Source organism: Thermothielavioides terrestris, chromosome 1, assembly GCF_000226115.1.
Source record: "Thermothielavioides terrestris NRRL 8126 chromosome 1, complete sequence".
In the NCBI taxonomy this organism is placed as follows: domain Eukaryota; kingdom Fungi; phylum Ascomycota; class Sordariomycetes; order Sordariales; family Chaetomiaceae; genus Thermothielavioides; species Thermothielavioides terrestris.
The window spans coordinates 5,211,415-5,236,296 of record NC_016457.1 but is presented as its reverse complement, the minus strand read 5'-3'; the positions used below and the strand labels follow the sequence as shown (position 1 = coordinate 5,236,296).

The window sequence follows — 24,882 nt, the reverse complement described above, 5'->3', positions numbered from 1 at the left end:
ACACTAGGCGTTTCGACGTTAATACCAAGTAGGCTAGACGCTACTATAAACAACCTAGACGTCTTGTAGGTCTTAGACCTAGATTAGGTCCGCGAATACTTCCAACTTTTATAGAAGACGATTGTACGTTAGAACGTAACTATTAAGGAACTTTGTATAGCTTAGATTGTTGTAGCTTAGACTATAAACGCCTCTACGATAGTAAACGCCTAGGCTCCAACGACTAATACTACGGCTCTAGTAGTTCTTTAGATATAGTGGAAGCGCCTCCCTATAGGACAACCCTTTGATAATAAAAAGGAGCTCTTTACTACCTAGAGGGCTATAATAGTATATATCCTAGTAGTAGACTAGGACTTTATTAGGGGTCTCTACAATTAGTGGATATTTATTTAGAGGAACCTTAGCTAGGGGGTCTAGGCTAAGGTTATAGCCTTCTATAAGTTGGGAGGACCTAGTTATAATTATAACCTAGAAGTGTTTTTTAAGTATCTTACGATAGTCTATATAGACCTTTATAAATAGGTTATAACTTTGATAGAGCTAGATATATTCTACTAAGGAGATAACGAGCTATTCCCCTTCTTTATTATTCGCTTTAAGGCGAAGCTATTAAAGGCTAAAGGACTTAATTAAAGTAACGAGGTACAACTTATTAGACTATAACGATACTTCTTCTCAAAGTTAAAGTATATTATAGTAGGACGGGGGGTCCTATAGAACGACTATACTATAGCCGTTACAAAGTATTATAAGATCACTATCGACCTAGAGGCCCTTTGTTTAGAGGAACGATATTAATAGTCCTAGGGTAAGCGACCTAGGCCCAATATAGATATAGAGAAGGATATAGATAGAGATATATCGATAATCGGGATTAATATAACCTACATTGCCCTAGCCTAGGGGGGAGCCAATAGGGGTTATAAAGGAAAGTAGTAGCAGAATAGAGGAAAATAAGATATAAATATACTATAGGCGAAGTAGATAAGCAACGAGGTATATATAATACGTTAATAGGCTAAAGCTTATATCCGTTATAGGCGCTAGAGCTATTTCGTAGCTACTTGTCCTTTTACCTTAGCTAAGAGACTAGCTCCTTAGGTCGATATTAACAAGTTGGAGGCTAAGGAATAGATAGAGGAGGACTCTCCCTTTAAAGAGGAGGAGGGAAAAGAGTAGCCCCTATACAAAGTCTTATATAAGGGCTAAAAGGACCTAGCCACTTATAGAACGAGTTTATAGAGATTAGAGAAAAAATAGATAAACCCCCCTTTCTTATCCCTATTTTTCTAAACTCCTCTAGTTTTATAAATATATAAATAGATAGTAGATACTAGAGCTATAGAGCTATTAGTAAGAAAGTATATTAGAGGTTAGGGATTAAGTAGATAAGCCTATCGACTCTCTATACTTTAGATATTATAGTTAAAGGGGTATAAATTACAAAGAAAATTATATATATCGCCTATATTACAATGGACATCGATAGGTAGATCAGTGCTACTATATTCTATATAGTACTAAGGCTAGCCTATAACGTTATATTAGGGCTCCTCTAGATAAACTATTGTAGGATTGTACTAGACCTAGCTAATAAGGTCCTTACTATCAATTTATAAAGTGGCCTATAGGTATACGAGTGCTCTTTATAGTAGAAGGAAGCTAATACTACCCTAATTATAAGTATAGTGTTTATAGGCTTGGCCTATAGAGTATAAAAGAAGAAGTCTAAAGGGGTATAAGACATATTCCTTATTACTAGTATTTGCGAGATGACTACTATACTAGGAGTGGCTATCTCCTAGCTCAATATTGACCTAGACCCGAAGGTCGCTTTGCCAAAGGAGCTATATAACTTCGCCAACCTCTTCGATAAAGAGAAGGCGAACGACCTCCCTTTCTATTGAAGGGAGGCTAACCATTATATCCGTTTTAAAACGAGCTTAGACGGAAAACCTTCTAAGCTCCTATAAGGACCTTTATATAATATACTAAGGGACTATCTCCTAGAGATTTAGAAGTAGGTTATAGACTTGTTGGATAAGGGATAGATCTAGGTAAGCTCCTTATTGGTAGCCGCCCTAGTCCTCCTTATAAAGAAGCTAGGAGGAGAATAGAGGTTCTATATAGACTATTGAGCTTTAAATAAAATTACTAAATAGGACTAGTACCTACTCCTTTTGATTAAGGAGACTCTTTAATCCTTAGCTAGGGCCAAATAGTTTACAAAGCTAGACGTTAGAGCTATATTCTACTATATCTAGATAGCTAAAGGGGACGAGTATCTTATAGCGTTTTATACGAGGTTTAGACTATTTAAGTAGCTAGTCTACCCCTTTAGGCTTATAGATATTTCTACGATATTCTAGAGATATATTAATAATGCCCTTGGTTTAATACTAGGAGACTATATAACGATATACCTTAACAACGTTTTAGTGTACTCGAATAGGAGCTAAAAGAACTATATAAGGAAGGTATATAAAGTCCTTTAAAGACTAAGGGATATAGGCCTCAACTTAGATCTTAAGAAATATATATTTATAGTAAAGGAAGTTAAGTATCTAGGGTATATTATAGAGGCTAAGGTCTATATTCGCCTTAACCCTAAGAAGATCAAGGCTATTTACAAGTAGGAGGTACTTTATAAGGTCTAAGGAGTATAGAGCTTCTTAGGATTCGCTAATTTCTATTACAACTTTATCCTCAACTTCTTTAAGAAGGTGGCCCTATTAATACGCTTTACTTATAAGAACGTCCCTTTCCGCTAGGGCAAAGAGGAGTAGGACGCCTTCGATATATTTAAGGCTATATTTATATTAGAGCTGATCTTCGTCTAATAAGATCCTAAGAGAAAGACGATTATAGAAGTAGACTGTTTTAGTATAGTACTTAGTAGATACTTGTCTTAGTAGAGAGAGGACGAGGTTCTTTACTTTATAGTCTACTACTTTATAAAACTAAGTTCTACCGAATATAACTATATTATCTATAACAAAGAGCTATTAGCTATTATCTTATATCTTAAGGCCTAGTCAATAAAGCTTTAGAGTATAGTAGCCCCCTTCACTATTCTAACCAACTATAAGAATTTTAAGTATTTTACTTAGCTATATCCGATTAGTGAATAATAGGTCTAATAGGCAAAGACACTCTCTTTATTTAACTTTAAGCTAAAGTACTAGCTAGGATCCTAGGCCTCGTACCCTAATATACTCTCTTAGTATAAATAAAATAAGCCTAAAGATAGCTAGTATATCGCCTAGCTACTCTCTCCGATTAAGGTATATTAGACTAGTGTATAGGAGGAGGCTAGGTTACCTATAGGAGAGACGCTCTTCGAGGACAAGTAGCTCGCGGCCCTATAGGACGAGGGTATTGTCGAAGACAAGTACTACATTTATTGGCTCTAGGCTATTCGTAATAGAGCTTAGAAGTTTCTAAAGGAGGCGAACGTAGTATAAACCTAGATCATAGACTACTCCTTTAATATATAAAGTATACTCTAGTTCTATAGCTGTCTCTAGCTTTCTATATAGGAGCCCCTAACTACTACGATTATCTAGCGGATTTATAACTTAGCTATATTAGGATATCTAAAGTGTAATAAGCTATTTAAAATACTTTAGAGAGATTACTACTAGGACTTTATATCGTCTAATGTAAAGCGGTTTATTAGGAACTACAACTAGTACCGTCGAAGTAAGATCTCTTAGTAGCTATGTCAAAGGCTTTTATAACCTTTGCCTATCCTTGATCACTTTTAGAAGTAGATCTCTATTGACTTTATAACCGACCTTTTTATAAGAGACAAGGGGGCGCCTAGCTACTTTATAGTAATTATCGATCGCCTTTCTAAGTATATATAGCTTAAGGCGATATATTCGATAGGAGTAGAAGAGTATACCCTCTAGTTCTATAATGTATAGTAGCGCTTCTATAGGTTCTTAACTTAAATTATAACCGACTGTAGATCGGACTAGTTAAGTAGGTTCTAGACTATGCTATATAAGGCGGTAGAGGTAGAGTAGCTTTTATCGACTTTTTACTATCCCTAGACAAATAGGGGAATAGAGTAGGTCAACTAAGAGGTATAGGCTATCTTTCGGATCTTCGTCTCCTTTATATAGTACGATTAGCCTAAACACCTTTTAGCCTATTAGTTCGCACTTAACAATAGGGACTTGTCTATAACTAGGGTAAGCCTGAACTACCTCCTCTATAAGTTCGATATAAGCCCTATACAACTTATTATGATCTCGATAGCGCCTATAGCGACCTTGGAGGGCTATATTACTAGGTTCCTCTATTATCTAAAGGAAAGAATAGAGTAGACTTAAGCAACTATCGTATATATATAGTAGCAGTAGTAGGCGAATATAAACCGCTTTTACTACCTAGCTAAGAGGTTTAAGGTAGGGGACAAGGTATAGCTCTCTCTATATAATATAAAGACGAACTACCCTAGTAAGAAACTCGACTAGCTAAATACTAAGTATAAGGTAGTTGTAGTACCTACCCCCTTAACGGTGATGCTCGATATACTAAGTAGTTTATACCTAACCTTCTATATCGATTTAGTTAAGTGAGTAGCCTCTGATCTACTCTCTTCGTAGAAAGTTATAGATAAGTGGCTAGACCCTATATAGGTTACATTGGAGGAGGGTGTTCCTTAGTAGGAGTATAGGGTAGAGGCGATCCTCAAAGCTTAGAACGCTAGGGGGAGGGGAAACAACTACGACGTATACGTCAAGTAGATAGGTTATAATAAACTAATATAGAAGCCTTTAGAGAACTTCTTAGATATTGCTATACTTAATGAGTTTAAACGGGAATAGGGAGATATATAATACAACGATAGGCTAGCGTTAAACTAGAGGAGAAAGGGAAAATACAATATTTGTATATAGACTACCCTATAAGAAACGACAACGATAAAACGAATATAGCTCAATAGTACTATTAGGTATATAGTTACCCTAATACATTTGGCTATAACTTTATTATAAAAAGACGATAAAAGAAATATAAGTATAGGGAGATTCTAATATGCCAACTAAGTCTACTTCCTTAAATGTAGATAGTCCTCTAGCTTTACTTTAGCGTTAACCCTATAATACTATAGGATACCTAGGCGTAAGCTAATAGGAGGTAGAGTCAATAGCCAATATATAACCTACTTTAGGATCTCTAAAGTAGGATAGGAGCGGATATTAAAATTACTATAACTACTTTAGTCGATAGGTTAGTTCGATAGAGGGTCAAAGTATAAAATAAAACGGGGATAGGGCTATAATAGGAGATAGGGCTATCTCTAGCTTTACTCTATAGCCTCTTTATCTCTAGATAGTACTAGGTCATTAGTAGGCGAGTATATAGTACCCTTATCTAACGACGAGAGTACCTCTATAATCAGCTATCTATTGGACCTACTAGGGGTTTAGAGAGGAGGATCAATGTATTCGCAGTAGACGTATATAAAGTCCTTAGTAGACGAAGACGAATAGCGCTAAGGATATAGGGCGAAGGGGACTAGGGGAATATTATACTTAGTAGAAGTCGAACTATAGCCACTTTACAAAGAAGGGCTAGACTATAGCGAACTTAAAATATAGTCAATAAAATAGTTGTTAATATTAACAATGGTCGTAATAGCGTCGACTAGATAGTGTATTTTACGTTGGTAGGCTTCTTTATTACTTATTAGGCAATAAGTTAAGTAGGTGGCTAGCTAAGTAGAGGCGTCTAGGGAGGAAGTAGGCAGATTATAGGGCACTAGGGCCCTATAGCGGCTTAGCGTAGTAAGGAAGGTAACTAAGGTCTAAGGGACAGTGCAAATTGAGGTCTATTTAGTAATAGATAAGGGAAGTAGTACTAGCTAAACAAGGATATAGTACACTTATATATTGTTAAAAGTAGTCTAAAAAGACTAAGCTAGCTTCTAAAATTCATATTTAAAGACTATATAGTAGACGAGCTACAAGCTTATCTTCTTTTAGGTAAAGGTCTTAATAGCCTAGCCTATATTATATACCTTAAGAATTTTCTTTAGACTAGACTAAAGGCAAAGGTTTATTACCTATAACGTAGAGTCCTATTTATACGTTGTATAGGCCCTACGATATTCCTTATAGGATTTACTATAGCTAGGGGTATATTCGACCTTAGTGCTACTAAAGAGACGAGCGATATACTATATATAGAACTCTCCTTTGTTAGGGAGTAGTTCGTTTTCCTCGTCGTCGAAGTCTCCTTCGATAACAAACCTACTAATCAATAGCTTATTATTTTTCTAGCAATTATTTTAGTTCTATAATATCGTAGTTAGTAAGCGACTTAGGTCTATAATAGGATTATTTTAAAGGTATTTACATTATAGTCTTTGTTATTATCGCTACTAGGATAGTGGCCTACGCCCCTACCTCTAAGAGCGGTAGTAGCGACTAACATTTTAATAATCCTATATACAAATATAATAGGCGAGTTTTAGGAACTATATCGCTATTGGGGCAAGGGACGAAAAGACTCTAGCCGAAGCTAAGGTGGAAATAAGCAATGTACTTAAAGATACGGACAAATATATAGAGAGAATATAGGAGGAGGGGAACGTATATGAGGCGAGATAAGGGGACATTGTCGGCGTATAAAGAAGGAAGAAACTAGATTGCAAAAGGGGAAGGGGATATATACGTTGAGTATAGGAGGGAAACGTAAAGAAGTCGGGTTATACGAGAAGAGGGGCTTTTAATAGCGACGAGCAGGGTCGAATCGTATACAATTAGTAGGTATACCCAATATAGCGCGGTTGCTCTATATAAATGTACAAAGAGAGGAGGGGGCCAATTAGCGGCTTGCTAGGGCGATATAAACGAACAACTCGAGCCTAGGCAGTAGGACAGCTATAAGTAGTAAGACTTTAGTGGGCAACTACCCCGAACCCGACTACGCCGATGTTCAATGTAGCGTCGTATATACCTTATCTCGACCGCCTAGCGGGGTAGGGGGGGTATATTACGGACCGGGCTATACTTGGGCTAGGTATATAGGGGCTACGCCTAGGATCTACGACGGCCCTAGGGTGGACCTATGACAGGCCTGCCTTACGCCCGGAATAACGTCGGCCTGAACCTACTCCGCGAGCCCCTGAAAACTCTATGTACAAGGACTATAGCCTATACTTCTCCTTTTCCTTTCCTTAAGGTAGTTGAATAGAACATTGTACGCTTATCTGCAGACGCTATAAGGCTAGCACGTTACAATATAATATAATAACTACTTAGATAAATTATATATTTAATAGTAAAATAATCACTATACTAGTTTTCTATTATATATATCTTAGATCTATAGAAGGATTTTAAAGTTAAACCTTTTTTCTAGTTCAAAGATTCTTTTCTCTTAAAATGATTTTCTACCTCAAAGATCGCTTTTATTTTTTTTGTTTATACTCTCTAACCTACGTCCTCTAGCCTATACCCTCTAGATAAGTGTGAAATTCAAACTAAAGTACAACTGTGAAATCGTAGTCTCGTAATCTCGTAGTATAATAGTAAATCTGTAAGCTTGTATTATATAAGTTGTAAGTTCGATTCCTCGTAGAGTCTAGTTTTTTCAACTAAAAAAAAAGAAAAGAAAGAAGAAACGAGAGGAGGGTAGAGTAAGAGAGAGGAGGAGAAAAGGGGGGAAAAAAAATAAAAAAGGGGGATAGAAGGCTTAGAATAGATAAAAGAGTTTACTTTTATATATAGATACCTTATATAGATAATAAAATTTTAGAAAATAATCTTTTATCTAAAAGTTGGTTTTAAATTAGTTAAAATTATTTTAAATTCTAAATTTCTTTTTCCTATTAATAATTATCTTTAGCTATTAATATTAATATCTATTTAAAATAATCCTATTAGTAAAAGATTATTTTTACTATAAGATATTTTTACTCTTTAAATTTCTATTTTATTTAAATTAATCCTCTTAGTTAAAAATCATTTTCTTCGAAAGATATTTTGAACTCGGGACCAGTAGGAGCCTGTTTTCTAGGCGAAATATCTTGACGCTCTAAAATGGTCCTAGAGATCATTTTGCCACCCCCCCCCTGGCGCGCTAAGGTAGTGTAGGTAGTTCATTCCTTTTATCTTCTGTATTTCGTCTAGCACCATCGATTTCTATCACTACCTACCTACCTAGGTAAACTCCAAAAAATCATAAAGGTGCTTTACCACCTCTTATTAACCAGATTCGTTGAGTAGAACAGTGGGATCATTGACATTGCAGGCAGGGCATCCCTTGCAGAGCGCTTTCTATATCCTACCGACTCGAGCCCTTTCTCGGGGTCAACGGTTCGAAAGCCGAGACTGCCACTCATCTGCCAAACCCGCTGAGCAGCGCAATTTTGAAGGTTCGATTCTCGTCAATCTGCGGCGTAAATAGTTACGTCCTTGTGTGGCATCTCAGGCGTCGGCCAGCCCCCAGCTTCTGAGCTCGGTCCAGGAAACACACACAAGTGGTACGCGAAAATGATGGCGCTTCGCCTCGAGCGCATTGTGCAACAGTTGGCTGAGATATACCATTTGATCCGACCGAGTAGCTTGAGCGCCGCTTTGTCTGGTTCCACGTTACTGGGAGTGATCACACAGGGCAATGTTCAAACGACAAGTGGTCCATGTGGTGCTGGACTGTGCGATTTCCAAACTTCCATTTTCCAAAACTGCCATTCACAGTTAGACGCACAGCATCGGGTGCCTCAGTTGGTTAGGCAACATTAGGCCTTTCTGAGCACACCACAAACAACCTTAGTAGCAACCCACAGACATCGGGAACCCTTGAGCTTGACCCACTTTACCGCTAACGTTACGTACTGCTATCACACCCCGACTGGCCTAGCTTTCGAACTGGGGTTGCGAACTGGGGTTGCCTGGACGGCGAGGTGCTGCTCTCCGCCGCACCTCCTCATTTTTCCCACCACTCCACAAACCTGCGACTCGACCTCAGCCATCTACACCTCCCGTCGGGGCAATCGACAAACCTCAGCAGTCGAGCTTCGTTCCGCCAGCCTGTCGGCGAGAGACTCCTTTGAGACAAGGCCTGCCGCCGACAATGAACGTCCTCCTGTCCCCGCAACCCCCGACCTTAGCCCGCCAGTGCGAATCCGCCCGCCTCCCACCGCCACTATCCGGTAAGCTTGTCTCTTAGCCTTCTCTGCATCGCGGCGTCGGCTGCGTGGCCTCGGATCCCCACGCTGCATGGTCGGGAGCAGAAATCGGCCAGCTTGCGCCGCACAGGAACCTCGAGCCAAATTTATTGACCCCCTTCGCAGTCCCGCAGTACGCCATGACGTCCAGAAAGCGGAAAGCGGACGACGACCACGACGAGATGTCGGTATCGCCCGTCAACTCGCCGGCCACCTCTTCGAGGCAGCTTGCCAGACCGTCGAAAAAGGTTCGAGGAGGCAGCGACATAGCTGGACGCCATCTCTCTCTCCCTCGCCTTCTCGAGACTCTCGACAACGCACAGCTGCGAACGGTCCTTCAGAAAATATGCGAGCGCCATGCGGATATCGGCCAGGAGGTCGTGGAGAGCGCGCCCCGGCCATCGGTTGCTTCAGTACTTCAAGTATTAGGGGACTACCAGGAAAAACTGCGGGCAGCAGTTCCCTTCGGCCAGTCGAGCTCAGACTACACGTACTTCCGAGTCAAGCAACCACTAGCCGCACTGGTCGATGCCATCTCCGACTTTACGCCCCAGTTCCTTCCGCCTGTCGAGCAGCAGACGAATATTTCATTACAATACCTCGATGCCGCAACGAAAGTGATCCACGACCTCCCTGAATGGGAGAGTCAACAATATCGCCACCACAAAGACAACGCCTACGACGAGATATCGGGGGCGTGGGCGCTGGTGATAACCGAAGCGGCCAAGCGAGGAGGAGGCTTCGCCTTGCACACGGGTGGATGGGACCAGCGGCTGGCGAAGCACAACCAACAATCCGGAGGGAAACTGGAACGGGCAATGGGCGCCATGGTAACAGAGGTTGGGTGGATCGGCACCGGCTCCAACGCGCCGCCGCCGCCGCCGTCGTCGTCCGGCTTATCAGACCCGAATTCGATACTTAACCAGCTCATCAACGGCACCTATGGCTCGCCTGTCCGGGTCGGTCCGTGGTAGGGTGGGCACCTCGGACTTGGCGGGCACACTGCACGCCATCGGAGACGACCGCCACGGAAGGAATCATGACTATCTCTTTTTATACTTCCCGTCTGACACCGGGGCATTTTGAGGGGTTGGGCGGCAATAGACTCTTGGGGAACTGCGGGGTTTATCGGCTATCGGCGTTCACTCGCATATTTGGTCTTTTCACATCGTACCTCGGATACCTTTTCCATCGCTACCTTTTCCTATGTATTTGCGATTGCAAACATCATTGTCACACGCTCCCTTCGGGTCATACGGAGGGCTCATTGGGTGGGTCGGGTCAGAAGAGCGTCTTGGTTTTTGTATTTGTCACTGTGTAGGTCTCTGTTGAGCCTACATGCGCACATTGTCGGGGCATGACCTTAGATCCTGACGCTGTCTGGACTTTTGCCAATGCAGCTGTGGATGTTTGGTCATCTTGCGGTTGGTTGGTTCAGGTGTCGGCGTCGGTGCTTGCAAACGCACCTCGGCGGTTAGGTGTGATGTGATGTGGCGGTTTGCCAATGGATGCCCCCGTGTCCAACCCAGCCAACAGCGTCTCTTATTCAAGCTGCAGTGTTTCCCGGCCTTGTTTTGGTTCCTGCTCTTAGGGTGCGATAGCTGCCAAGGCGTCGCCCCCTCCAAATCACCAACTAACGCCAAACACCTGGAGATTCGTCCGTGATGTTTCACTTTGATCGATGATCGACAACCAGGAATGGGCATAGGCATCTTATCTTGAGGGTGACGGATTGCGCTGTTTCGCCGGTCCGCATTTACCCGGCTTGACTTTGTGTATGTCCATGACGGCATGTTCACATTTCCAACGTGCTAGATGAGCGTACAATTCAACAAGTATTAGCACACTAAACTGGTGAGAGCACAATTCGCAGTGGGTGAGATGTTGTGGTCAGAGGCGGCGATTTGATTCCAGTGTGGCTCGTGGAAGTTTCGTTCCTATCTTTCTTAGGCATTGTTGGAAGGTACGGTGGACTACAGTGGAGAATGGGGATTGAAGGCCATCGTTGGCTGGTTCGGGTAGCCAAGCACCATCCCACCAACACCCGGGAGTCAATCAATTCAAGCCAGTTTCAGCCGTCTTCTTCAGCATGCACAGTGTCCAAAGACGCCGAGGCAGCCACTCACGTGATAGCCTGTAGGTGTCGTGCCCCACCTTGCGCGTCGCTCTTGCCTGCACGCGTCGAGCTCAACATGGTCAGTGGTCGGTAGGCAGCAAGGAGCAAAGCGCTCAACTTCCCGAATCGAGAGCCTGGAATTCCCCCTTTATCATCGCTCCTCGCCCTTTACTCACTTCTTACATAGCCGTTTTTCTCCCGCAAATCCATGAGAGAGCAATTCTCATAGCTGCTGCCAGGATGCCCGCGTATGTCGGCTTGCCGCGCGTCCCACCCGTTGATCATTCGCTGACAATGTGCAACGCAGCCCTGGTGACCAACACACCAGCATCGCGAACCCGTTCGCCGAGCCGCAGCAGCGCATCTCCGAATACACGGCACAGGAGATTGCCACGCTCCAGAGCCGACTCGAGAAGCAGCTTGGCCCCGAATATCTCTCTACGCGCTCGGGCCCGTCGGGGCAAAAGGTGCACTACATCACCGCCGAGAAATGCATCGCGCTCGCCAACGAGGTCTTCGGCTTCAACGGGTGGTCCTCGAGTATCCAGAACATCCAGGTCGACTTTGTTGAGGAGCACCCGCAGACGCTGAGGGTGAACATCGGCCTGTCCGTCATCGTGCGCGTCACGCTGCGCGATGGGACGTACCACGAGGACCTCGGATATGGACACACGGAGAACTGCAAGGGCAAGGCCGCCGCGTTCGAGAAGGCCAAGAAGGAGGGCACCACGGACGCGCTGAAGCGTGCTCTCCGCCACTTCGGCAATGTGCTCGGCAACTGCATCTACGACAAGGCGTATCTGGCCAAGGTCACCAAGATGAAAGTGGCGCATCCTAAATTTGACGAGACCGGTCTGCATCGGCATCCGGACTTCGTGGTCAAGAAGGAGCCGGTCGACGGTGAGACGTCCAAGGAGAAAGGTGCGCCGCCTGCACAGTGTAAGCCCGGCTGGATGATCCATGTGAAGGGTGCGGCGGTTGACGTTGATGATGTCGCAGTAACAGATTCGGATTTCTCTTTTGAGGACTTCCTCGGAGGTAAGGGCGATTGAGCAGAGGGCCCGCCGTCGGTCATGCTAATAGTTAGCAGAATTGGACGAGGCCGACTTCAATATATCTGAGGAGGGCCATCCGGACGAGGTACTCCTACCAAACTCGAATGAGACCGACTCGAACCAGTCTAATGCGTCTAATCGGAATCATCACCAACCGGATAACGGCGGGAACAGCTCGATGCAACCGCCAGGGAGACAGCTGGCGAGGACCGCTTCAGCAGGCAACAACCCCCCGCGGCAAGCGCCACAAACACCAGTCCAGCAACCTCCTCGGCCCAACACCAACAGCTTCCCTGGGGCGCAAAGTAAGGGTCCTCCTGCTGCCGCGCCCCCCCAGCAGCAATTCAATCAGAACCGGCCGGCGCCCCAACCCAACCATGCCAACCAAACCCCAAATCCTCAGGCCCAAATGACGCCTCCACCCGCCGCTGGCGTCAATGCCGCGGCTCCCGGTGGCGAACCCGTTGGCTTCTTGACTTCCAAGGCTGTTAAACTGCTCTCGGAAGAGGAAATCATCAAAGGCGCCATCGCCCCCATAGCTGGCCAAGTCTTCAATCCGCGACTTGAGAGCCCATCCATCCGCAGGACGCCCGGCATCGACCACTCGGTGACCAAACCGCTCAGCAAGAGCGGAAAGCACGTCCCGCCAAAGAATCATGTCGATCTCGACGACGCGACCGACCCCGACACCGCTGCTTTCTCAAAGAAACCCACCTCCGCTCCCGGTCAACAACAACGGCCACCGCCACCGCCAGCACCACCACCACAACAGCAACAACAGCAACAACATCACCAGCTGCAGCAGAACCAACCTCCAGGCGGTGCCGGCCCCGCCCGCCCCGCCGGGGGCCCGCCCGGGCGGCCCACGAACGTGAACGTGGTGAACCCGCAACTGGACCAGACCCGGAAGATCGGCGCGCCGGTGGTGTCGTCCAGCCCGATTGGGAACCGTGGCCAGTTCCGCCCGCCGACGGTCAAGCGCCCCGCAGCCGGCGATCTGCCCACCGGCCCTCCTGGAGCTAAGACTTCCGGGGGTGCGGGAGCAACGAATCCGCGGGTACCGCTGGGGGACGTGTCGAATAGCTCGGTGAGGGGGAATGATGGCGGTGCGGATGCCGGGCCGGGAGGGCCGGAGGTGAAGAGACAGAGGATTTCGTGAGTTTGGAAGTCAGTGCGTACGGGCGTGGAGTGGTCAAGGGTTGTTTGGGGACAAGAGCTGGAGGGAAAGGTGCCGGGCGGATGGTATCAGACGAGGATGTCACATGGCTGGTGGACGAGCTTGTGAATTGCAACAGGGCGCTGCTGGATTGGTGCGGTGCCTGCTGCCTGCTAGGTTCTATTACATGGCTTGTTGTCGGGATTAAAAGGGGAACTGCTGGCTTGGAGTTGGCGTTGCTGGCGCGAGAGGCTAGCTTTAAAGCGGCATCTTTTGGACTGGACTTGGCGGGCATATAGCTAGTATTCTACATTGTAGCCGTGGAAATCGAGTGCTTGTCCTCGGATAGGGTCTCGGCCATACATTGCTAACTAGATGGGTTCCCGCGTCATAGAACGAGCACTCGCTAGGCTGAATCCCTCGCGACGAATGGAATAGATTGGAGGTCCACTCAGGACAGCAGTGTTTTCTGACCTATACTCCTCCCCGTTTCAGCCACTTTCATGAACGCTGTCATGCAAGGGAGGATAGAGAGCGAAGTCAGTTGGCGTCATTTACTACTATAATACATACCAGGTATTTTCCGACTCTACCTGCCTCTTTCTTGTTTACAGAGGTGGTAGTAGCGTGCCTAGCACCAAGTGTTATGGGCAGGCCCAGGAATGTCGCCGATTAGCATTGCTCCGGCTATGATTGGTCAGACTCACAACTAACCAATCTGTGTCAGCTAGCCCGTTACACTAGGCCTTCAGCAGCCGTGTAAGTGTGCGACCCACCCTCCCATTGATGTATGTGCACATGGGCATGGCAGAACCAGACATGGAAACTAAACAATCAGGCTCCAAGAGATGCTGGTATCTAGCCAGTTCTTTGACCGTGGTAGTCGGTTCCGTGTTCCATGTCCCGAAGTTATCTTGTGTCCCATGTCCCCGGCACAAGTCGACGGCAACGGGGAACTGAGACCCACTCGCACAGCGGTTCCCCGGATTTTCGGTTCCGGGATCGGACCCTGAAACAGGGCTGGCGAATGGCGAGACCCCGATATTTTTTTACTCGCCGGCTGTGACTGTTGAGATGAACCGCGCGAGGAGGGAGTCGCCCGGCCACCGAGACAGCAACCATGAGGCCAATTGATCTCGCCGGCCGGTCAGGCGCTGCCCTGAAGGTGCGTTTGCGCGAGATTTCCTGGCTATCCGCCCGCCATCGCCTACTTATTACGGTCACTAACGGGAACGGCTCCAGCGCGCATTCCACGCGCAGCAGCTGCAGCTGCTACGCCGAGCGGCGAGCACGCGACTCTACTCGACCGGCCCGCTGCTGCCGCCGACATACGAGCGGCTCTACAACAAGTACGCCGAAGTCCGCCGGGTGCTGGGGGCGCAGCGGCTGACGCTGGCCGAGAAGATACTGTACAGCCACCTGGACAACGTCGAGGAGTCGCTGCTCTCCAACACCAACAATGGCCGCGACGTGCGCGGCACCGCCATCCTCAAGCTGCGGCCCGACCGCGTCAACATGCAGGACGCCTCCGCCCAGACCGCCCTGCTGCAGTTCATGACCTGCAACCTGCCGCAGACCGCCATCCCCGCGAGCATCCACTGCGACCATCTGATCGTCGGCGAACGCGGTGCCGACGACGACCTCTCGGCCGGCATCCGGGCGAACCAGGAGGTGTTTGACTTCCTCGAGTCGGCCGCTCGGAAATACGGCATCGATTTCTGGCCGCCCGGCGCCGGCATCATCCACCAGAGCGTGCTCGAGACATACGCCCTGCCGGGCCTGATGATGCTCGGCACCGACAGCCACTCGCCGAACGCGGGCGGTATGTGCACCATCACCATCGGCGTGGGCGGTGCCGACGCCGTCGAGGCCCTCGTCGGCGCGCCCTGGGAGCTGAAGGCGCCCAAGATACTGGGAGTCAAGCTGACGGGCAAGCTCAACGACTGGGTGGCGCCCAAGGACCTGATCCTGCACCTCGCCGGCCTGTTGACCGTCCGCGGCGGCACCGGTTTCATTATCGAGTACTTCGGCCCGGGCGTCGAGTCTCTGAGCTTGACGGGCATGGCGACGGTCTGCAACATGGGTGCCGAAGTGGGCGCCACCACGTCCATCTTCCCCTACACCGAGGCATCGGCCCGGTACCTGAAGGCGACCCGGCGAGAGCAGGCCGCCAGGAACGCCGCGCTCTTGCAGAGCTTCCCGGGCGCCGGCGCCGGCGCGTCCGAGGACGCCTTCTTCCGCTTCCGCGCCGACGAGGGCGCCCAGTACGACGAGCTGATCGAGATTGACCTCTCGAAGCTCGAGCCGCACATCAACGGGCCCTTCACGCCGGACCTCGCGACGCCGCTGTCGCAGTTCAAGAAGACGGTGCAGGAGCAGCAGTGGCCCGAGAAGCTCTCCGCCGGCCTGATCGGCAGCTGCACCAACAGCTCGTACGAGGACATGACGCGCGTCGAGAGCATCGTCCGCGCGGCCGAGGAGGCCGGCCTGAAGCCCAAGGCGGACTTCTACATCACGCCGGGCAGCGAGCAGATCCGCGCGACGCTCGAGAGAGACGGGACGCTGGACACCTTCACCGCCGCCGGCGGCATCGTGCTATCCAACGCCTGCGGGCCCTGCATCGGCCAGTGGAAGCGCCAGGACGGCGTGCAGAAGGGCACGCCGAACGCCATCCTGTCGTCGTACAACCGCAACTTCCGCGGCCGCAACGACGGCAACCCCGAGACCATGAACTTCCTCGCCTCGCCCGAGATCGTCACCGCCATGGCCTACGCCGGCTCCACCACCTTCAACCCCGTAACGGACGCGCTCACCACGCCGGACGGCAAGGAGTTCCGCTTCCCGGCCCCGCGCGGGCTCGAGGGCCCGCAGACGCCCTTCGAGACCGGCCGGCCGGCCTTCGCGGTCACGTCGCAGCCGCCCGACCCGACGGTCGAGGTGGCCATCTCGCCCTCCTCGGAGCGGCTCGCCCTGCTCGAGCCGTTCGACCCCTTCCCGGCCTCGGACCTGACCGGCCTGCGCGTGCTCGTCAAGGTGGCCGGCAAGTGCACCACCGACACCATCTCGGCCGCCGGCCCGTGGCTGGCCTACAAGGGCCACCTGCCCAACATCAGCGCCAACACGCTGCAGACGGCCGTCAACGCCGAGACGGGCGAGGTCAACGCCGCCTACGACCACCTCGCCGGCGGCGCCCGCACCACCATCCCCGAGCTGGCCCGCCGCTGGCGCGACCGCCGCGTGCCCTGGCTCGTCGTCGCCGAGCACAACTACGGCGAGGGCTCCGCCCGCGAGCACGCCGCCCTGCAGCCGCGCTACCTGGGCGCCCGCCTCGTGCTGTGCAAGAGCTTCGCCCGCATCCACGAGACGAACCTCAAGAAGCAGGGCATCGTGCCGCTCACCTTCGCCGACCAGGCCGACTACGACCGGATCGGCGCCGGCGACGAGGTCGCTACCGTCGGCCTGTACGACATGCTGCGCAATGGCGGCCAGGGCGAGGTCAGCCTGCGCGTCACCAAGAGGGGCTCCGGCGAGGAGATTGTCATTCCTGTGAGGCACACCGTCAGTCGCGACCAGGCTAGGTTCATCCTCGCTGGGAGCGCGCTGAATTTGTTGGCCAGGGGTGGGTGATTGATCTACTGATCTAGTGGAGGACGGAGGACGGGGTGGGATGGATGGGAGTTGGAATAGACCTACCTAGACGATGGAATTGGCAGGCCATGTGGTATACCCGGTGCTGCTACGAAAGTGGGATGTACGGAAGCGGGATTGTGAAGTAATGAGCCTTCTATTTGGCTTTGTTCATGGATTTTTCACTCTAATGACCAGCAGCCCAGCGTTAAGCAGTAGTGGATTTTTCAAATCTCTTAGTACCCTAGCTGTCTGCCAATAGCTTGCAGTCTAACCAAGCCAACTTCTTCTGCCAACCGCCCCGATGTTTTTCGCAACGCCCTAGCCGCGGCCTAGCTTATACAAGCTCCACCTTGATAACACTCATCTACGACCTGCACAGCCCTCCACAGTCGGTCGGTGAGGATGCTAGTGTACTTTTGTCCTCCTCGTCTTCCCCCCCCCCCCACCCCAACTTTTTTTTTCCTTTTTTTTTCTTTCCTTTCCTTTTCCTTTTCCATTTTTTTCCCTTTTTTTCTTTCTTTTCCTTTTCCTTTTTTTCTGGTTTTGGGGGGGGGGGGGGGGGGAGAAAAAAAAGGACGAAGAAGAAAGACAAGATCAAGTAGAGCTTGAAAACCTAGATCATCTTGTTCCACCTTTAGTCCACCCTCTTGTCGACAACAGTGGCGGTGGTTGAGCACAAGCTGCGACTGTCGCCGCGCTCACCAAAACGCAGCCGTGAAACTGTTTCCGTCCTGCTCGGTGAGCTGGACGAACTTCTCGTACTCCGTTTTCCATCCGGACAGCGGGATCTGCCGCTTCGAGATGACATTCTGGTACATCTTGGCCTTCGGGTCAAACTTCCACCAGGTGAGCCTTGCCATTTTGTCGATAGGCTGGTTCAAGCTGTCAGACGTTTCCATTTCGCGGTGCTCGTCCTTCATGCCCATGCAACCGAGGGCCCAGATTGCCAGATTGACCGTGAGACCCCTCCTGGCCTCCCAGGGAACCGAGGCGTACTCGACTGCTGCTCGATGTTTGTAGCCGCGGCCCGGCAGGGGCAAGCGCCTGATCCGCAGCGCCACCAGCTCGGTCTGAGTCAAGATGAAGGCGTACCGCACCTGGCCATACCGGCAGTACGTCGCGACTTTCCTCAGGGGAACACACCGCTCGCGGGTGACATCCTTGACAGGGCCGGGGGGGCTAGACGTGGCAATGGGATCCATAACCACAGCTCTGGCTTCCTGGGAGCCCATGGCGAGCCATTCCGATTTCCACTTTTGGGTGAGCTTGCAATCCCCAACGGTGTAGACAAGTGGCTTTGGCACGTCCAGGAGGGTCATAAGAGCAGGGTCGCTCTGAGGCGGAGAGGGAGTTCTTGTGGACATTGCTGTCAGGCGGGGGTTGGATGCGTGTTGTCGACAGGCACAAGGCGAGCGAGGCAGTGAGCGAAAGAAGTCTCTCTACGGAGTACTTGAGCTGTGATCTGACAAGCCCTCAGCTTCTATCCTTTTGGCTCTATTGTATCCAGGTGCTGAGTGCTCCTCAGACCCTGTGGTGCGCCTTCCCAAAACGAGCGTCCTTTCTTTGGGAAGGCCCCTCTTCTCCACCCACCCCTCGGTGGACAGGGAAGGTCCAAATGACCTAGGCAGGCGAGAAGGCTGAGAATAGACCGAGACCTTCACGCAACCGAGAGGGCTTTGTGCCATGCAGACGCAGGCCACAGCCAACGCAGCGCGTGCGTGAAGTATGAGGCGTTTCATTGGCTGGCGGTTGACGTTGCTGGCTGATCACAAATCTGGCATGACTTGTGGCTGGACGCACCCCAATCCGCTCGATCGAAACAACCAACAGTTACCAACCTTAGACATTAGTTCACGGCAGCAGCCCGAGAGCAACCCGACGGTCCGTTCAGTGAACCTTCGGGCTTACCAGGCTCCCCTCCAGACTCCCGCTTCCCGCCTCCTGCGCACAGGACCGAGGCTACCTACCTTCGCGCTTCCTTTACACACCTCTACCCACATGGACCACCGGCATGAATTCTACGGGATCGCATCTAGCGTCGCTCCCCAACCCGCCAAAGCCTCTTCCTCAGGTGCCGGGGCCCAAGCTTGCACCCTTTACTCGTACCGCCACCGCCACCATTCAGTTTATTCAGGAGCTTGGTAACCCCGAGCAGGACATGGATGGTCGTGTTTGGAAGGTCAACATCCAGGAAAAGGAGTACGCCCTGAAGATGGTGAGCAGCCTCATGACGGCTTCGCGGCAGAGAAGTGCTGATCGCAGAGACCCCGCGCTCTCTAATCAGTTCAGGTTCCATTGCTACAAGTTCCTGCGATCGAGCTTGAGCGGCAATGCTATGCGCAGGCTCGCGTCTCCCCAGCTCTACGCCGACTACTTTGAGCCATTCCACTGCGAGTGCCGCGCCTATGGCCGGCTCAAAGAAGAGAACCGCGAGGACCTCGCCGTCCGGGCCTATGGCTACCTCCTTCTCACTCCACAACAGGAAGCCGAGATCAGCAGGTTGATCGCCGGCGTCGATTACGACCCGGACTACGCCAAGGCCGAGCTGAAGGGCCGCAATCTCTGGGGCCGGTGGGAGGAGCATCGCCATCTCCCCGTCAGGGCGATCGTCAAGGAGCTAGTGAGCCCTCAGGACCCCTTTACCTCCGCCCAACTGTCGGATCTGTGGAGGGACTTGGAAGATCTCCACAGGCTCGGCATTCTCGTCCGCGATATCAACGTCTTCAACTACATGGGCGGGAAGCTCATCGATTTCGGCCGTGCCTGGACCATCCCTCACCCGTGGCCCCTGAACTCGGCCCCGGAACAGATAGAGAGGCTGAGACAACAGGAACCAAGTGGGTTGCAAGGGGCCATCGTCGAGTGGGGAATAGGAAATGGTTGGGACTGGGGCAAAGTGGTCATCCCTGACGAGCTGAACAAGTGCGTCACCGGGGAAAGCCAGGAAACCGACCGGTACGGGGCTGACCCGAGGCTGTACGACTGGCGCAAGTGGGAAAAGAACCCCGCTGCTGTGGACAAGTTTTATGAGAAGGAGCTTTTCGCCGAGGAGCCTGAATCAACTTGGTAGTTGGCGAGGATGGCCTCGAGACATGACGCCATCACTTTGTCTCCCAGGGCGGCGCCTAGTAATATTCGCCTTAACTGTCCCGTGTCTTTCGTCCGGACTTCGTGGTATATTGTGTGTCAGCCCCGGAACAAGCAATCTGGTGATGACTTGTGAATTTAATAAGAGTGAGTCAAATAAGTGAGAGGACGAATTTGTGATGAAGCAGCAGAGAGTTATACAACCCCCCTTCTAAGATTCTTCGTACTAGCGCTTCAGCCGCCAAATCCTCCAATCAATGATGAATGACAGGCAAGACCGAGCGTGAATGCTTTTGCTCTAGAGCGCGTGAAATGCGAGTTACCTTCCTGCTCACACAGCACCCATGTCACGTCGAGGAATGGTATATAACCACCGAGACTGATTACCTGATCACTCACTTTGATGCGGCGCCCAGAAATGGAGTTCTTTTCATTTAACAAATTTAAGTTGGCGATGAAGTGATTCAGTTTCACCCCTGTGACTCCAATGTCACTCCATCCATCTCGGTTAATTACCCGTTTGATTCAGCTAGGGGTAATGACAAGTGTCTACAGTCATTAGTCCAACATCGCCCTTAACTAGGTAGTACAAAATGTAGTCAGTCGGTGCTCTTCCAAGAATCCGTAGTTATACACCGAGACCTTTCCGAGAATCCAGAGTTATCCACCAAGATCCTTGTTACCACTGTTCATTTCCTCCTCTCTAACCTGGTTCACAGCCCCAGCTATCCATGGCAGCACCGGACCTCATACCTATGCCGCGTACTGCATTCACTTCATGCCACCCTGCTAGTCCTGCTACAGTAACTAATGCTTTGAGCAGCTCTTTTCTCGCCGCCTCCCTAGCACAACACCCATTCCCAAAACAACCACCACGCAAGGCCTCGACAAACAAGGAAAAGAAACGCAAACGCTTTTACCACGAATGGTATGGACAACGCCCGGCACCACCTCAGGAGCAATTCCGCCGACTGTATCCCAGGTAGGTAGGTAACTAAAGAAAAGGAAAAAAGAAGACGTCCACAACTGTCAAACACACATAAATGCGCCGGGAAAACATGTAGAATCCATCCCACATGCATGCCTGTACTCCGTACAGTTACGTCCTTTTTATGTCTGTGACCCCCCCTGCCGGGCCCCTTCCTGTGTAACAAAGCCCCAACACTCCGCCAGGGGCCCAGCTCCGGACCCATGCCCGCCTCCGCCTCCGCCTTAAAATACCCGATGCATCATTCGCCGTAGCAAGCCTACCGGACAGACGAAAACCGCAAACAGCGCCAAAATCCCGACAAAGCAGTATACAGCTACATACACAATCCCAAATTACTCCCGTCCCTGTAACATGAGTCGTATATAGTAGGCCGGCCAGGGGGCTTCATTACACGTCGGCCCAGTGGGCCAACACCGACCGGCTCAGCCCGGCAACAACCACCATTCCGGGCCCCGTCTTCCTAGCCACAAGCCCGCCGCCGCTGCCGCCGGCGCCGCCGGCGGGCTTCCTGCCCTTCCTCGGCAGAGCACCATTAGCACCACCACCGTAACCACCGCCGCCGGCAGTACCATTAGCCACAAACCCTCCCTCCTCCTGAGCCAAGCCCAGAAAAGAAGAAGAGGAAGAAGAAGCAGGAGGATGCGGAGCAAGGCCCTTCAACCGGCGCAGCGCCCGCACCCACGCCGGATTCTCCAGCACCTTCTCCGGCAGGGCATCCTCGAACAGGGCCGCGGCGCCGGCACGCTTCTCGCGCTCCCGCCGCTGCTTCCGGAGCGACTGGGCGGCGCACCCGAAGTTGTCCTTGCGCCGCCCGCGCGCCGCGATCTCCTTCTGTTTGGCGGCGTGCCAAGCCGCCGAGTGCGGCTGCGGCCAGTGGATGCGCGGGTCGACGTCTAGGTAGAGGGGCTCGTCGGCTTCGGGCTTCGGTGGCTGGGACGCTGCTTGCGGTTCCTTTGGGGCAGCACCCGCTGGCTCCTGCTGCGGGGCCGGACGGGGATTGGTGTCCAGGGCAAGATCTACGCCTGGCGGCGGCGTGGAGGCCCCTGGTTGGGAGTAGACGAGGGCGTCGAAGCGGCTGATGTCAACCTCCTTCGGCTTTGGCAGTAAAGGTAGATGGGCCTTTGAGATCGGTGGTGGCCGAAGGAGAGATTGTTCGGTCTGAGCGGGTGGTTTTTGCTCCCTGGCAATGGCGCTGCCGGTTGCTTGGAGTGGCCCAGGGGTAGCCCTAGTGCCTGATCTCCTGCTGGTATGAGGGGGTACTTTCTCTTTGTTCCCGTTAAGAAGCTCTGATGTCCTCTGCCGTTGACGCGGTGAGGGTGGGAGCTCGGCGTGCGCCGCGTACATGGACTGCACCGGATTGCGCGTTTCTCCCGTCCAGCGGTCTGTTCCGTCCCCATCAAAGGTCGATGCTGCTTCGCCACAAGGTTCTCGTGCAACATCCCCGGCGAGTCCGTTGACCCAGAAGCCCGGCTGCTCCAAGAGCACGTCCGGGACGGGGTCTTCTGGTTCGTCAATGAACCGCAGATTCGACAACTCCAGGGGCACCTTCCTCACGGGGTGCCTCATACTTGGCTTCGAGCTAGGTTTGCCCTCCCCCTCCGGGGCTTTACTTGGCCCATGCGGTGAATAAGTCGAGGGGCGCCGACCGAGCTGTGGACCCGTGAGCGCGCTCTGCTTGGCCCCCCGGTCAGAATCTGCAGTCGACGGCCGGGTCCCCACTGCCGCCTCTATCCCAGTCTGCGGGGAGTGCGTTGCAGACGGCGACAGTCTCAGTCGCTTCTTCGCGGGCTCCGCATCCCGCGAAGGAACAGGACTGGCAGGCGGCGAGTGCACAGAAGGACGAAGGGCCAGCGGCTGAGATGAAGGCGGCGACGTGCTCAACTTGCCGCGGGAGGACGGAGTGCTGTGCTTGGGAGTTGGTTGCTGGGCGATGAACTGGGGCAGGTTGCCAGCAGTTTTACGCCTCATGATGGGCCGGTCCTTGTCGGCCTCTGGCAGCAGCTTCCTCGCGTTCGAAGACGGGATAGGATGAGGCGAGTTGGTGGTCGCCCTAGAGGCTGGTGCCGCGTGTGTGCCATTTGTTTTGGGGGTGTCCTGGACCGAGTCTGTTTTGGCGAAGGGTTGGTGCATGTGTAGCTCACAGAGCACCTGGCGTTTACCGTCGATCTTGGCAGGGCATCCAGAAACGGAGCAGTTAGTGATGAAGCCGGCCGAATCGCTGCGGTGGCTTGCAAAAAAATTTGCGGGATCAATAACAGGAGGATACGTGGTTGCAAATGGAGCCATGCTGAAGAGTCGTGAGTCTTGGAGACCCGAAACTGCGGAGCTGGGAGAGACGGCCCGCGACGACAACAGCGGGTTGTCATGGTAGTAGCGACGCTTCACCGGGCCCTGGTCGGCAAGGCAGCGCTTGCAGAACCAGTTGCTGCTGGGAATTCTGTCAGTGAGGCCCAGACACAGCCATGGCGTTCATTTGAGTCCCGGTCATTGGTAAAACAGAGGTTGGTTAAGTTAAGGTGAAGGAGGTAGGGTAGAGTGAAGAATAGAATGTTGTAGCACCTCGCGCGGCAAGGCGGCGACGCAGGTAAGCGCATGGCCAAGGGAATTAACTACCACAGTACGGCTGGCGGGCGGGAAATTAGGCTGCAAGTGGGCAAGTGGGGGTCGCTGAGAAAAAAAAAAAGGCGCCCCTCATGGTTTGGCAAGCCGTGGTTGGTGGCGGCTCCCCAGGTGGATGGATGTAACATGGAGGGCTGGATGAGAGGATAGTATGTAATGGAGCATGGTGATCGTGCACACTGTAGAGGAAGAGAACTAAATGAGGAAAAACCTACATCGAACCCCTCGGATGGGGCTGGTTGCATGCGGAATGGTAGTGCCAGCTGCAGCGGACACATCTATTAGAGTAAGGTAGCTTGCGGAGCGCTGCGTCTTCTTTGCAGCGTCTACAACGCACTGGCGCCCGCCCAGCTCAGCCTTGCGCGACGCCCTGTAGTCCACGACAGGCAAGTTAGCGCGATCTTCTGCTGTGAGATTTAACAGGTTTCAAACGCGCCACCCAGAAAACGAAAAGGAGGCGGTGTCTCAGGTCTTTTCAGTTTATTGCTGATCATCATCCAGCGCGGCTGCAGCGGTTTCGTGGTTCTGAGTGACGGGCGAACGACCTAGGTAGACCGACAAGACCTAGGCAGCCCTGCTTGCCACCTAGGTGAATGTAGGTAGGGATTGTCTTCCACAGCCTTTGGGTCCAGTCTTGTGAAATCAATGAAAACCAGACTCCGGGAAGTGGCAGCGTCGTCGACCGAAGTCTCCGACGTAGTTTGATATATCCAACCGCCGTTGCTTCGTCCTGCCGGGTTGCTCCGGGCAGGGCGCAGAGACGGGGCAAGCGGACGCGCCAAGGCGCTGCAGCCCGGTCACACAAAACCACGATACCTGAAGAGCGCAAGATGGCTGTCTGACCTTTTACCAGTTCGCTCATCACTGACACCGCCGTGTTTTTCAAACGCCATGAACGAGTAAAAGAATGGGCATACCTGAGGAACTTGAGGATCTGAAAATGCAGTCGGGTGCGCCAACAATCCCAAGTGGCGCGCCGTGGCAGTGTGTGCTGCAACCACTCTTCCGCCGCCGCGGACAACCATCGACGCAGCCGTG

At 51.3% G+C, this 24,882-nt stretch overlaps 7 protein-coding genes across 7 annotated transcripts; 5 read left to right on the top strand and 2 right to left on the bottom strand.

The window, feature by feature from the left end:
• Positions 1 to 2,498: 2,498 nt before the first annotated feature.
• On the top strand, positions 2,499 to 2,774 carry THITE_40208 (uncharacterized protein; the record flags this gene model as incomplete). The annotated part of the gene is made up of 2 exons (XM_003649793.1): positions 2,499 to 2,635; positions 2,672 to 2,774. Coding segments are annotated over 2 exons (240 nt in total), but the record flags the coding sequence as incomplete, so codon positions are not given.
• A 6,465-nt stretch (positions 2,775 to 9,239) lies between these two features.
• Positions 9,240 to 10,344, top strand: THITE_2108869 (uncharacterized protein). The gene has a single exon (XM_003649792.1). The coding sequence runs from the start codon at positions 9,331 to 9,333 to the stop codon at positions 10,162 to 10,164; it is 834 nt and encodes a 277-aa protein (XP_003649840.1). The 5' UTR covers positions 9,240 to 9,330; the 3' UTR covers positions 10,165 to 10,344.
• A 1,021-nt stretch (positions 10,345 to 11,365) lies between these two features.
• THITE_2108868 (uncharacterized protein) lies at positions 11,366 to 14,104 on the top strand. Its single transcript, XM_003649791.1, has 4 exons — positions 11,366 to 11,554; positions 11,614 to 12,245; positions 12,312 to 12,344; positions 12,397 to 14,104. The coding sequence occupies exons 1-4, from the start codon at positions 11,547 to 11,549 to the stop codon at positions 13,518 to 13,520; spliced, it is 1,797 nt and encodes a 598-aa protein (XP_003649839.1). The 5' UTR covers positions 11,366 to 11,546; the 3' UTR covers positions 13,521 to 14,104.
• A 449-nt stretch (positions 14,105 to 14,553) lies between these two features.
• THITE_2108862 (uncharacterized protein) lies at positions 14,554 to 17,440 on the top strand. Its single transcript, XM_003649790.1, has 2 exons — positions 14,554 to 14,682; positions 14,760 to 17,440. The coding sequence occupies exons 1-2, from the start codon at positions 14,638 to 14,640 to the stop codon at positions 17,142 to 17,144; spliced, it is 2,430 nt and encodes an 809-aa protein (XP_003649838.1). The 5' UTR covers positions 14,554 to 14,637; the 3' UTR covers positions 17,145 to 17,440.
• A 405-nt stretch (positions 17,441 to 17,845) lies between these two features.
• On the bottom strand, positions 17,846 to 18,511 carry THITE_2126003 (uncharacterized protein; the record flags this gene model as incomplete). Its single annotated transcript, XM_003649789.1, has 1 exon — positions 17,846 to 18,511. One exon carries the CDS (start codon positions 18,509 to 18,511, stop codon positions 17,846 to 17,848), a length of 666 nt encoding a protein of 221 aa, XP_003649837.1.
• Positions 18,512 to 19,158: 647 nt separating this feature from the next.
• Positions 19,159 to 20,217, top strand: THITE_2039418 (uncharacterized protein; the record flags this gene model as incomplete). The annotated part of the gene is made up of 2 exons (XM_003649788.1): positions 19,159 to 19,362; positions 19,432 to 20,217. The coding sequence occupies 2 exons, from the start codon at positions 19,159 to 19,161 to the stop codon at positions 20,215 to 20,217; spliced, it is 990 nt and encodes a 329-aa protein (XP_003649836.1).
• Positions 20,218 to 21,519: 1,302 nt separating this feature from the next.
• THITE_2108860 (uncharacterized protein) lies at positions 21,520 to 24,134 on the bottom strand. The gene is made up of 2 exons (XM_003649787.1): positions 24,060 to 24,134; positions 21,520 to 23,653 (listed from the first exon to the last, which is right to left on the bottom strand). Exon 2 carries the CDS (start codon positions 23,353 to 23,355, stop codon positions 21,613 to 21,615), a length of 1,743 nt encoding a protein of 580 aa, XP_003649835.1. The 5' UTR covers positions 23,356 to 23,653; positions 24,060 to 24,134; the 3' UTR covers positions 21,520 to 21,612.
• Between the last annotated feature and the right edge of the window lie 748 nt (positions 24,135 to 24,882).

Excerpts from the sequence above, each read along its gene's own strand:
- THITE_2108869 (XM_003649792.1), top strand. The coding sequence starts at position 9,331 with ATGACGTCCAGAAAGCGGAAAGCGGACGACGACCACGACGAGATGTCG.
- THITE_2108860 (XM_003649787.1), bottom strand. The coding sequence starts at position 23,355 with ATGCACCAACCCTTCGCCAAAACAGACTCGGTCCAGGACACCCCCAAA.
- THITE_2108868 (XM_003649791.1), top strand. Across the intron at positions 12,246-12,311 it reads AGGTGCGCCGCCTGCACAGT|ATTCGGATTTCTCTTTTGAG; the intron begins GTAAGCCCGGCT and ends TCGCAGTAACAG. Across the intron at positions 12,345-12,396 it reads TTTTGAGGACTTCCTCGGAG|AATTGGACGAGGCCGACTTC; the intron begins GTAAGGGCGATT and ends AATAGTTAGCAG.
- THITE_2108862 (XM_003649790.1), top strand. The coding sequence starts at position 14,638 with ATGAGGCCAATTGATCTCGCCGGCCGGTCAGGCGCTGCCCTGAAG. Across the intron at positions 14,683-14,759 it reads GGTCAGGCGCTGCCCTGAAG|CGCGCATTCCACGCGCAGCA; the intron begins GTGCGTTTGCGC and ends GAACGGCTCCAG.